The following is a 13,299-nucleotide window of genomic DNA, read 5'->3' as shown; positions in this document are numbered from 1 at the left end:
GGCCCTCGATTATAAATGTTGGTGACTGCAAGACCCTACAGGGTAAGAACTGCATGAAGAGAGGAGGGAGAAGGGCAGGGATTAAGAAATGATTCTTAGAACCACGGATAAGCCCAGGAGATAAAGGAGTCACTGCAGAGTTGTGCTGTCTGCCCTTTGAACAGGCGTGAAGACTTGTTGAGAATTCAAGATGAACTTCATGGAGCTTACCAAATAGCAGCGCTAGATACATGGCAACAGCGTAATTGTCTTTTCACAACTACGAATTAAAGCAGCCTAGCAAAACGGCCCCTTTCCTAATTACTTGCATTTTATCTTAGTCCATATAACAACTAGATGAGATTTTTATAATTACAAATGCCAAGAACATATATTTCTTTTTTTTTTTTTTTTAGGGCCACCTGCGGCATACGTAAATTCTCAGGCTAGAGGAGGAATCTGAGCTGCAGTTGCCGGCCTACACCACAGCCACGTGGGATCTGAGCCTACTGCGACCTACACCTTGGCTCACCCCGATGTAGATCTTTTAACCCCCTGAGCGAGGCCAGGGATGGAACCCCAATCCTCATAGATACTGTAGGGTTCTTAAACCGCTGATCCCCCACAGGAACTCCTTTTACTCCTCACATGGCAATGAATGAGTTTGAGAAGTGATTTGGGAGCATTAATCTCTAACCTCCTTTCTTCATTTGTTAGAAAGAAGTGCCAACACTGTTCCCCAAAGTGGCAATGAACACACGTCAACATCTATACAATACTGGTGGCACGTAATGATATAGGTAATATATTTATACCATTATTGTTAATATTATTCTGCGACTGGAGTCCTTCTCCTCAAACCTAACACAAATTCCAGCAGGTTTATGGAGGAATACGTTTAGCTCTCATTTCAGGCACCTTCCTATTCCTAGTCCCAGAGCATCTGCCCTAATCCAGCATGGCGGCACCGGCTTCTTCATGGTCGCGTCCCTAACTACACCACAGGTGCCTTCCCGGAACCGCCAGCTGGGTAGACTCAGCTTCCCCTACGCCCTTTGATGACGCTAAGAACTGCGCGCCAGGAAAGCCAGCCGCTCAGCTTTGCGCATGCGCAGCGTCACCCGCGGGTGGGCGGAGCTGGTCGGGATGAGTGGCGGAGGGACGGAGACCCCACGGGTTGTGAGGCCCCCTCGGGCGCCGGCGGCGGCGGCGGCAGGAAGAGGGACTCACTGGGGACCACAAGCTCGCCAGCGCACCTCATTATCAAGGGTACGAATCTCCCCGGTGGAACCCAGCGCAGCCTCACCTCCCAGGCGCGCCCCCTGATCTGGGCCCGAACTCCAGGTCGACCCCCTGCTCCCTGATGCACGAGCGTTTGTGGCGGGGGCGGGGTGGTGGGGGCGGGGGGCCTCTACCCCGGTCCACCTGTTTCCCCGCGCCGGGTGCTTCCCAGTAACAGCAAACCACCCCGCGCCTTGCTTCCTCTTAGAAGCCGCCCCGGGAACCGTCCGGCCCGCCCCTCCCACTTCCCCAACCCGGGGCCCCGCGCAGCGCCGGGTTGGACGAGGGCTCACAACCCACGCGTGATGCCCTGAGCTTGGGAGTTGGGAAGGGCTCGCGTTCCCAGGCAGGGCGGTTAGGAGGTGTGTGCCTTGGTTGTTGGCTTTACCCACGCCCTGACCCTGTCTGCTTCTGGATCGTGCGTGGAAGAAGTGAACGAGAGAATACGCAAGCGTCTTAAAACACGAAAGGCCTTACAAGTGTAACTTTGTCCCTTTGTCCGGTCTGCTTGGAGCTGGGAGAAGTTTATGACCTACTTACAGCCGGGATTCTCACGGAGCTGACTTAGTTTGATTCCCCAAGCTCTCAACCACTCTGTTTTGTGCCGTAGGAGCTTTGCCAGTTAGACATACACTTTCTCATCTTCATCCTCTCTTAACCCCCTGCTTGTCCCCGCATCCCCATCGTCCTGCGATGTTGAAGCCCTGGTGGATTCCAGAGTCCTTCAACACTGATCCAAGAATGACATCCTTAGGTTAACATGTTAACTGTATTTGTTAGAGTTGTGGAGACTTCAGGTTGTTTCTTTAATTAGTGTGGGCATGGTGCGTAGGTGTTAGGGGTAAGTTATAATTGTTTATATGTGCAATCTTAGTGAACTATTATTGTAAGAAGTTTTAAATGGTGGCAAAATGCATGTAATATGAAATTTATCTTTTTTTTTCTCTCTCTTTACAGCCGCATCTGCAGCATATGGAAGTTCCCGGGCTTGGAGTGGAATCCCAGCCACACCTGGGATCTATGCTACAGCCAGGAGAACCGGATCCAAGCGGCACCTGTGACCTATACTGCAGCTTGCGGCAATAGGGGGTCCTTAACCTACCGAGCCAGGCCAGGGCTCGCATCCCCCATCTTCACAGACATCCTTGGGTCCATAACCCCCTGAGCCTGAGCTGTAGTGGGAACCCCTGAAGTTTATCCTAACTCCCCCCCCCCTTTTTTTTTTTTTGTCTTTTGTCCTTTTTTAGGGCCGCACCGGTGGCATATGGAAGTTCCCAGGCTAGGGGTCTAATTGGAGCTGTAGTTGTTGGCCTACGCCACAGCCACAGCCACGAAAGATTGGAGCACAGCTCACGGCAATGCTGGATCTTTAACCCACTGAGCAAGGCCAGGGATTGAACCTGAAACCTCATGGTTCCTATCACCAACATCCATCTCCATAACTTTTTCATCTTACCAAACTGAAACTCTGTAGTCGTTAAACACTAACTTCCCAACCTGCCCTTCACCCCCAGCCCCTGGCAGTCACCTTTCTGCTTTCTGTCTCTGAATGTGACTACTTCAGGTACTTCATGTAAATGAAATCATGCATGTCCTTTGTTTTCAAAGCCTTATTTCACTGAGCATAATTACCTCAGGGTGCATTCCTGCATCAGAACTTCCCTTTTATTTATTTATTTTTTTTAATTTAATTTTTTTGGCTTCACCCAAAGCATGTGGAAGTTCCCCGCCAGGAATGGAATCCACTCCACAGCAGTGACAGCATGGGATCCTTAACCCAGTGACCCATCAGGGAACTCCAGAATTTCCTTTTCTTTTTAAGGCTGAAAATTAAATATTTCATTGTGTGTGTGTATATATACCACATTTTGTATATCCATTCATCCATGGACGGACACTTGGGTGCTTCCCACTTTTGGCTGTTGTGATGTAGGAATGTCTGGTAAGGTTCTTACATGCTGTATACCCACAACTGAGGTGCCGGATCAAACAATAAGTCCCTTTTTTAACTTTGAGCAGTCAGCACACAGTTTTCCATGTCAGCTGAATTGTTTTACATTCTTACAACAGTTCACAAGGTTTCCAATTTCTCCGCATCAAAAACAATACTTATTTTCTGTTTCTTAGGTAGTGACCATTCATAGGTGTGAGATAGTATCTTGCAGTTTTGCTTTGAATTTCCCCAAGGTTAGTGATGTTGAGCCTCTATTTATGTGCTATTTGACCATGTGTGTATCTTATTTGGAGAAATGTCGATTTGTTCTGTTGCTCATTTTTTTTTTTGGTCTTTTTGCCTTTTCTTTTTTTTTTTGTTTGTCTTTTTGCTATTTCTTGGGCCGCTGCCGCGGCATATGGAGGTTCCCAGGCTAGGGGTCGAATCGGAGCTGTAGCTACCGGCCTACACCACAGCCACAGCAACACGGGATCCGAGCCGCGTCTGCAACCTACACCACAGCTCACGGCAACGCCGGATCGTTAACCCACTGAGCAAGGGCAGGGACCGAACCCGCAACCTCATGGTTCCTAGTCGGATTCGTTAACCACTGCACCACAACAGGAACTCCTGTTGCTCATTTTTTAATCAGGTAGTTGGTTTTTGTTGTTCTTGTTGAGTTGTAGGAGTTCTTTTTCTAATTTGAATTATAATTCTTTTTCAGACACGAGCAGCATATGTTCTTTTTCTCCATGGGTTGCCTTTTCACTCGGTTGTGTCCTTTGATAAACAGAAATTTGGGCTTTTGATGTAAGGTTTTTTTTTTTTTTTTTTTTTTTTTTTAATAAAGCCTGTACCTGTGGCTTACGGCAGTTTCCTGCTCAGGGATTAAATCTGAGCCACAGCTGTGATCCTTCCCACAGTTGCAGCAACACTGGATCCTTTACCCCACGGCGCCTCCACAGCTATCTGAGCTGCTGCAGTCGGACTCTTAATGCACTGCGCCACAGCAGAAACTCCAAGTAGTACTTTCTTTAGAATCAAAGTATAGTTCATTTACAATATTATATTAGTTTCAGATCTAATTTTCTTTCAAAGACGATAGTTCCGAGGAAACTTTTTCACGTTAATCCAAAATTTAGTAATAATTGAAACTATGTCTAGAACCTCCTTGGCTTTTTTGGTGGCCCTATTTACTCTTTTTGTTCTGAAAATAGGTTTTTAGTTCACCTTACTTGAAGACTCTCAGTTGTGAAAAGGTACTTGTTGAGTTTTATTGCCAGGATCTGGTGAAAGGGAAATACGTAGATGGCTTCAGTACTTACGCGCCGGGTCTGTGAGTGTTTCTGGTCCCTGGGTGGGTGTTAGGAGGTGGGGGGAGCTTCCCGTGCATGGAGTGTCTGGTCCGAGGCTTGAAGAATAAAGTGTGAGCAGTCGAGAAGAGAGGGCAAGGGTATTGGGGGCTTAGTTTGGAACAGTGTGAGCAAAAGTGTGAGGCCAGAGTCGGCATGGCCTGTGGAAATTCCCAGGCCAGGGATCGAACCCTCAACACAGCAGCAACAATGCAGGTTAGATCCTTCACCCTCTGTGCCGCAAGGGAACTCCCTGAAACTTTCTTTTTTGTCCAACATTATGTTTGTGGGATTTATCCATGTTAATAAAAGGAACTCTCGTGTATCCATTTTCACTCGCTGGTTTGCAGTAGCCATGCTATGAATGTGTTTGTTTCCCCTTTTTTCTTTTTTTTGACGTTATGTTCATCCTGTAATAAACATTATACATTTCTCTCTCATGTGCGTAAGAGTTTTCCTAGGGCACCTTCCTTACTAGTCGCGTGTCTTTGGCTCTATTAGATGTTGCCACACTGCTCTCTGAAGCACTTTCCCGGTTTGCTAGCAGCGGGTGAGATTTCCTCTTAGTACATAGTCTGAAGCAGATGTTAACTTGTATCTGTTTATGAGGAACCGCAAGAGTGAGACGAGCGAGAAATTGTGCCACTGAGCATTGATTGACCTGGGATTTCATGTTGTCTTTACAGATCTTGGAGAAATTCATTCAAGGCTTTTAGATCACAGACCAGTCATCCAAGGTGAAACCCGTTATTTTGTGAAAGAATTTGAGGTGAGTATTTGAAACTGCTTGGGTAAAAAGATTGCCCTGTTAGTGTGTTAACATACAGAAGGGTAATTTCCTGCTCACTCAGCCCAGTCTGCCAGTCTTTGCCCTGCTGCTGGAGCGCACTGACAGGAGTTCGCCTTTTAAAACCCTCTGATAGCATTTTCTCTCTATAGGACAGCGCTTAAGCATCCTTCTATGACCTGGCCGCTCTCCTAGCTTTTCCATCTGCCACCCGGCTCGTGTGCTGTGTCCCAGCAGTGCTGAGGCACCAGCCTGCCTGTCTCCTATGACGGGGTTTGCACGTGCACAGCAGGTTCACTGAGCAGTGAACCGTTGCATCCCAAACTGCTGCTGGGTAGATGGTAAGTGGTGTCACACAAGCGATGTGTGACTGTGTAAGTTGGGGTTTTATTTTCAGTGAGGCACCAATCAGGAAGTCTGAGCCTGCTAAAAGGAGAGCACCTTTCCATAAACCCCGAAAAAGTCCAGAAAGCTCTCAAGGTAGAGGAACAGAGCTGCAGCATAAGGCACCATCTCTGAGTTCAAAATCTGCATCATACCTGGGTTTTTGTGAAGATTAAAGGTGTGTCTATCCTATGGAGTTCCTGTTGTGGCGCAGCGGAAACTAATCCGGCTAGGAACCATGAGGTCTTGGGTTCGATCCCTGGCCTCGCTCAGTGGGTTAAGGATCCAGTGTTGCCATGAGCTGTGGTGTAGGTCACAGACGTGACTCAGATCTGACGTGGCTGTGGCTGTGGGGTAGGCCAGCAGCTGTAGCTCTGATTCAGCCCCTAGCCTGGGAACCTCCATGTGCGTGGGTGCAGCCCTAAAAGAACAAAAAGACTAAAAAAAAAAAAAGGTGTGTATATCCTAGAATATTGTCTGGTACCTGGGAATAACTGTTAGTTACTTTCGTCATTATTATTGTTGTAGGATATAAATAGTTATCCCGCACATAGAAAATTGACCAGAGACCACTTCCTTATGCTACATAAAGATGTGTATTAACAATAATGTAGATAAAGTAATGAGAATAACGTCTGGGCGGGCGCAGCGTGGCGGGTACTCTGCTCAGGGGCTTACAAGGTTCAGTGTAAAGGGTTGGCCAGGCTCTGTTCTTACTTGGTGCCCGGGGGCCTCCTTCTGGGTGACGGGACTGTGGCAGCACTCGGCTTGTTGCCAAGCTCATTGCTGTCAGCCGCGGCGCTCTCTGCTCCTGGGACTGCACCCATTCCTTGCTGCACAGCCCCTTCCGTCTTCAGAGACCTGCTGCAGGCTCTCTCGCTGAGAAGAGCCCAGGTCCCGTTAAGGTCCTGTTGCTGAAATTTGGCCTCTGTCCGTGGGTGCCGAGTAGAGACACAGAGACAGAGTTTTGGGTGAGCACCTTTCCATAAACCCCGAAAAAGTCCAGAAATCTTGTGGTACAGAGCTCTCAAGGTCGAGGAACAGAGCTGCAGCATAAGGCAAAGGGGGCCACAGCAGGCAAATGCTGTAATGACTGTGCCCCCCCCTTGGGGAAGAACTGCAGGCAGTTTCATAGCCAAAAGGAGAAAAAGAGGGTTTCCGATGAGAAGCAGGGTTGGGGCGGACATGCATTCTTTCTTTTGGGGAATCTCAGTCGTGGAAGCTGGGGTCCAGTCTGGGTGGGATCCTGGGGGCGGTCTTCTGGGTTATTGCCTAGAGTAACAGTCCTCGTGGAAGGGGCATCTTGATGAGAGAGAACAAACTAGTAAAGTTCCCGAAAAACACGTGTTAGTAATCTTTAACCAACAGGCAGTCGTGCCCAGGGTGCCTCATCTTTAGCTTACAGGTGATTGGGTTTAGCGTATAGTCAGGTGAGGGAGAAGCGGAAGGAAGAGCTCCAAGCTGTTCAGTTTTAAAATACTCATTTCAAAACGAAAGCATCAGGAAAATAAGTCTTCACTTGGGTGTGTGAGACGCCTGTGTTATTCTGTGCCTCCCTTGAGAGGGAGCCAGGACCCTGCCCCAAGGCCGTGCTGCCCTGTTTCTTGACTGCTCCTCCCTGGTCTCTGCATCCCCTCCCCTCCCTGATCAGCAGCTGTCCGAACCTGCCCCTAGGAACCCAGGGAAGGCCGTGGAGGCTGAACCAGGCCCATTTCCTAAGAACAAGAAATGGGGGACACAGAAAGGCCATTGAGCCCAGAGCCCCACCGGGCCCTGCTCAGTTCCACACTCAGCTGAGTAAGTCGGGTCCCTTAAGATTGCCTGATTTGAATGAGTGTTTCTAAAAATTATTTACTTATTTATTTTTGTCTTTTTAGGGCCACACCTGCAGCATATGGACGTTCCTAGGCTGGGGGTCCACCCGGCCCGAGCCACATCCATGACCACAGCTTACAGCAGCGCCAGCTCCGTAACCCACTGGGCGAGACCAGAGATTGAACCCGAATCCTGACGGATACTGGTCAGGTTCTTAACCCACTGAACCACAGCAGGAACTCCAGGGTCGGCTGATTTGACACTTCAGCTGTACCTGCAGAGGCGCTTCGCGGCAGCAGCTCCATTAGGGTGTGAGGAACTGAGAGGTGTGTGTGGATGGGGGCTGGGATCTCAGGGACCCTCTCACCCACCACAAGCGCTTAGAATTACCTCTGTCTTTCTTACTCTTGTTTATCGATTGTCTTCCTTCGTTAGAATATAGCTATTTGATTGTCTTTATTGTGTTCAAAATGCCTGAAAGAATGTCTTGTACCTTGTAGGTGCTTAATATTATCCAGAAGAACAGTTAACAGAGTTTGAACTAAAACCTGGCTTTTCCAGTGTCTGGTGGCCTTTTCATAAGTCTTGTCTTTTTTTTTTTTTTTTTTTTTTTTTTGCCGGTCTGGTTAATTTGGAATTCTGAATAATTTTTATTTTTTAAAATTTGTAAATGTAGCTGTAAAGGTCAACTCAATATTAAAAGAAGCATAGAATTTTCAAATTAAGGTGGCTTCCCTGATCCAGCCCTCACCTCATGGAAACTGAGCACAGAGATGGACAACAGTGTGCGGCAAGTCGCACAGCAGGTAGTGGCTGAGCGCTCGTTGGATAATGTAGGTGGCTTCTGGGAAAGGGCCGTGTGAGTGAGTCTGAGTCTTGAACAGAGGACGAAAGAAGTGCTGGTACATTTCAGCCGCAGAATATGTCACGTTCAAGAGCTCACTCCCTTTGAAGGCAGCACCTCCTTTAACTGGGGTGGGGACAGCCACCATCAGGAGATGGGCGTGTGCCGGAGAGGAGAGAAATTTCCCAGCTCTGCATGGAGCGGAGGCTGTGCTAAAGCCTGGAGAACCTGGGCCTTGGAGCTGGGTGTGGCTGGCATGTCCAGGTTCAAATGCTGGCATCCCTCTTCCTGGCTATGCTTATTTGCTTCGTTAAGGTTTAGTTTCCTCTTTTAAAAAATGGGAAAAGCCGTATGTAATGCAGAGATTTTCTAAGGATTAAATGATGTATCATTTTTTAAAAAATCCCTGTCAGGAGTTCCCGTCATGGTGCAGTGGAAATGAATCCGACCAGGAACCGTGAGGTTGCAGGTTTAATCCCTGGCTTCATTCAGTGGGTTAAGGATCTGGCTGTGGTGTAGGCTGACAGCTACAGCTCCGATTTGACCCCTAGCCTGGGAACCTCCACATGCCTTGGCTGCAGCCCTAAAAAGCAAAAAAAAAAAAAAAAAATCCCTGTTAGATCAATGTTAGACAAATGTCGGTAACTGTTACTAAGAGAAAGGCAAGTGAAATCAAATTAAAATGTATTAATCTAGGAGTTCCCGTTGTGGCTCAGTAGTAACGAACCCAACTAGTATCCATAAGGATGCAGGTTTAATCCCTGGGTTCACTCAGTGGGTTAAGGATCTGACGTCGCTGTGAGCTGTGGTGTAGGTTGCAGATGCAGCTCGGGTCTGGTGTTGCTGTGGCTGTGGCGTTGGCTGGCAGCTGTAGTTCCGATTCAGCTCCTAGCCTAGGAACCTCCGTATACTGCAGGTGCGGCCCTAAAAAAGCATAGACAAATAAAATGTATTCATCTAGAATATGCAATATCTTGAATGAGTTTTGGTTCAATGTCTAGTATTTTTAGGGATATAGGGATTTGCTAAGCAAATGGCATAAACATCATGGAAAGTGTATACTAAAGGATACGATTTTCACACTGGGTGTGACAGTTGTGGGCTTACTGTGGGAGGGCAGACACCGCGTCTTGAGCGTGTCTCCGGAGTGAGGCGTCGCGTCAGGAACCAGTGCTGCGTCTGTGAGTGACCCAGACACGGGCCCACCCTTCCCGAAGCAGGGCCGCCGCGGGTTGTCCTTGACCAAGGGTCTCTGAGGGGCTTGGAAATACTTTGTCAGCAGGGTTTCCCTTCTCTCCGGCTGTCACAGAGTCGCTCCTTTTCCTGAAAAGTGCTCGGGGTGGTCCTTAGGGACCTCCCGGTCCATCTTGCCGAGGGTTTTGTGTCGCGTGGACACGTCCCTTTACGTTGGGCCCAGCCGCCTTTTCTGTGATCCTCCGACAGCGCCCCTCAGCTCCCGGGAGAAAAGCTGAACGCACTTAGTGCTGACTTAGAGCGCTGTGCCCGTTCACTTCTGCTGTGCAGCAGTCACCTGGTCGTGCCTGTGTGTAAATCCCCTTTCTCATGTCTCCTCCATCGCGGTCCGTCCCGAGAGACTGGGTCGAGTTCATCCTTTGTAAATGGAATAGTCTGCATCTACCAACCTCCAACTCCCCGTCCATCCCCCTCCCTCCGCCTTGGCCACCGCAGGTCTCTTCTCTGTATCTGAGTCTGTCTCTGTTGTGTAGACAGGTTCATTTGTGCCATAGTTTCGATTCCATGTATAAGCATTTTAGAGATTTAGATTTGAATAGATAATGTGCATTATTTACGGTTCTTTACTCTCTTGGCCCAAATACTAACACCGTCTATTTAATGAAAGTGCCTCATCAGGACAGGGAGGGATGGCAAGGCAGAGCTGTCAGGGCTTCTTAGAATTTTTGTCTTTTTTTAATTTTTAAAAATTTGTGTATTTTAATTTGTGTGTGTGCGTCTTTTTAGGGCCACACCCGCAGCACATGGAGGTTCCCAGGCTACGGGTCAAATCGGAGCTGCAGCTGCCAGCCTGCACCACAGCCACAGCAATGCAGGATCCGAGCTGCGTCTGCAACCTACACCACAGCTCACAGCCATGCCAGATCCTTAACCCCTGAGCATGGCCAGGGATTGAACCTGTGTCCTCATGGATACTAGATGGGTTTGTTAACCACTGAGCCACGAAGGAAACTCCTCTTTTTTTTTTTAATTTACTGAAGTGCAGTTGGTGTACGGTGTTTCAGGTGAACAGCAGAGTGATTCAGTTACACGTATATGTACACGTACATACATGCGTGTATATAAACACATGCATACATACATTCTTTTTCAGATTCTTTTCCATTTTAGGTTATTACGTGATACTGAATACAGTTCCCTGTGCTGCACAGTAGGTCCTCAAGTTTCATCTTCTCAGTACCATTTCAGCGTGGTTCACTTCAAGAAGAACTGGCTAGCATTTAAAAGTTAATGTGGGAGTTCCCGTCGTGACGCAGTGGTTAACGAATCTGACTAGGAACCATGAGGTTGCGGGTTCGGTCCCTGCCCTTGCTCCGTGGGTTAACGATCCGGCGTTGCCGTGAGCTGTGGTGTAGGTTGCAGACGCGGCTCGGATCCCGCGTTGCTGTGCCTCTGGCGTGGGCCGGTGGCTACAGCTCCGATTCAACCCCTAGCCTGGGAACCTCCATATGCCGCGGGAGCGGCCCAAGAGATAGCAACAACAACAACAACAAAGACAAAAGATAAATAAAATAAAATAAAATAAAAGTTCATGTGTTCATAGTTGATATATTTTAAGAAGTCAGTGCACACGGCAGTGATCGTCTTTTCCTTCATGAAATTTCATTTCTGCAAGAAGGGAGGAAGTGCCACACGGTGGCAGCATTACTTAAATTGTCAGCCTTCTGTTACAGTATTTAGGTTCTTTCTCTGCTCTCTTTCTGTGTTGGTTAGTGCTTGAGGACAGTTGCTCTGGACTGGACCCACCTCTTGGATTCCCTTGATTCCAGCAAGTGCTGTGGACAGAGATCCCCGAGCAGGGAGCAGGGCGGGGGGAGGGCACCAGTGAGCATCAGCCTGGTTGTGCCAGCACGTAAAGGCATGGTCGCTGCAGCGCTATCTTTGCAGCCCCAGAGATGCCGGCGCCTCCTCAGGGCCGAGGAGAGACCTGTGCTGCTCAGGCTCGGGGCCGTGCGGCCTGTACCAGTTGCTTCGGTCATCTTTAGCAAACGTCATTCTCTGACTGCTTGGTTGACTGGTTACTGCGTGCTGGGCGTCTCATGGAGAAGGCGTAGGGCACCAGTGACAGACCCCTGGGAGAGTGGCTCTCCTAAGTGCTTGCTTCTCTCTGGCAGCACCCAGAGCCGGGCAGGCCTGGCGGCCCTACGATGTCAACATCCTCCTCCCGCCTCCCCTTGTCCTCCCTGCTGTGCTGCTCCTGTGCCCACGCTCACAGCTGTGACGTGTGTTTCATGCAGCAGAAAGGAAGGCGGGGGTGACAGCCGGCCTTCACTCTGTGGCTCTGTGACATGCACACTTAGCACCAGATAGTACTGGGTATTGAGAGAAGCGGGGAGTGGATCCAGAACTGTCGGTCACACCAGCTAGGCACAAATAAGTAGGACACAGTCTCCACCTCCAGGAGTTTATAGTCTGCTGAGAACGTCAAGAATTGTCATGGCGGAATTTTGATGATAAAAAAGCACAGAGTGATTGAGAGCTCAGAAGAGGGAACAGCTCCAGAAACGACTCCCACCTGAGAGGGGCTGGTGTTTGCTTTGAAGAAGAGATGTTAGGGAAATAGGGAAAAAATAGAGGAAATGTGATTAAAATTGGGATTTAAAAAAAAAAAAAAAAAGGATGGTTCAGAGAAATATCGTGATTACAGGTGTTGTCAACATTCATGTTGATACATGTGAATGTGAGTTGAATTGATAAAGGCAGGAAAAAGCAGAATTTCCCTTGACATCTGATCTCTCATTTTTATTAGATTGTGGGAGTCACTGTCAGGTTATTAAATACCAGGAAACGGTCTATCCCACATGGCGTATGCTAAACGTATTTGTCTCCAGTATGGTCTAAAGCCTCGTGGAACTGACTGACTTTGTGATTGAGAGAGAATTTTAACTATTGCATTGGTTCTCTCATTTCCTAATACGACCAAATTACATCTTTAATGTAAATATAATAGTAACTGTACTAAGAGTATTAACGAAGAGTATGGCTAATATTTTAAGTGTTTAGTGCCAGGCATTGTTTTAAGCACATTCCATGAGCACTTGTTAGCAGTTTCAACTTGAGAAAAATTAACTGTGTGTGTAATTTGATGGGGTGTTATACCTCGGAAAACAAGCTTCGTTTGTGCTGAGCTGTGCTCTGAGAATTCCTACCCCAGAAATAACTCATATAACAAATAGACATTAGTTTATAATCATCCTTTTGTAGTAGGTGTCAACAGTACACCTTAGCCAAAATATCAGCATAAAAATAAGCACAGACCAGATGGGCCTCTTTGTTGTTTAAACTAATAATTGTCGCTAATGGGCTGTTAAAAAGGTGAGGGTACAAATTCACTTAGTACAGCATGTTCTTTCAGGCTAAACGGTGGTTATAAGAGAGAGAGTCTCGCCAGGTTGCATGCCCTGGCTCTGTGTCCTCCAGTGTAGACACAGCCTCTCAGAGAATGGGGTTTGGGGGCAGGGGCTGCGTGAAAAGGAGAGCAGCCTCACTCGTCATCTTGTAAATCTTAGCTGGGAGTAAAAGGACGCCCCTCCGCATGGGGTCCTCAGGGAGAGGGTATTATATCATGTATTAATTAGCATAAACATAACTGTGAGGCAGAAACGCCGCCGGCTTTTTAAAAGCACGGAGAAACCCAGAAGAGAGCACACATAGACCACGTGGCCACATA

General features: G+C 48.0%; 1 protein-coding gene across 1 annotated transcript in view; it reads left to right on the top strand.

Annotated features, from left to right (window-relative positions):
• BLOC1S5 (biogenesis of lysosomal organelles complex 1 subunit 5) overlaps positions 1,123-13,299 on the top strand; it is a 38,880-nt gene continuing 26,703 nt past the window's right edge. The window contains 3 exon segments of the mRNA NM_001098591.1: positions 1,123-1,149; positions 1,152-1,248; positions 5,232-5,314. Of these exon segments, the coding sequence (NP_001092061.1) occupies positions 1,126-1,149; positions 1,152-1,248; positions 5,232-5,314 (204 nt within the window). The 5' untranslated portion in view covers positions 1,123-1,125.

Source organism: Sus scrofa, chromosome 7 (genome assembly GCF_000003025.6).
Source record: "Sus scrofa isolate TJ Tabasco breed Duroc chromosome 7, Sscrofa11.1, whole genome shotgun sequence".
Taxonomy (NCBI): domain Eukaryota; kingdom Metazoa; phylum Chordata; class Mammalia; order Artiodactyla; family Suidae; genus Sus; species Sus scrofa.
This window is presented reverse-complemented; position numbering and strand designations above follow the sequence as displayed.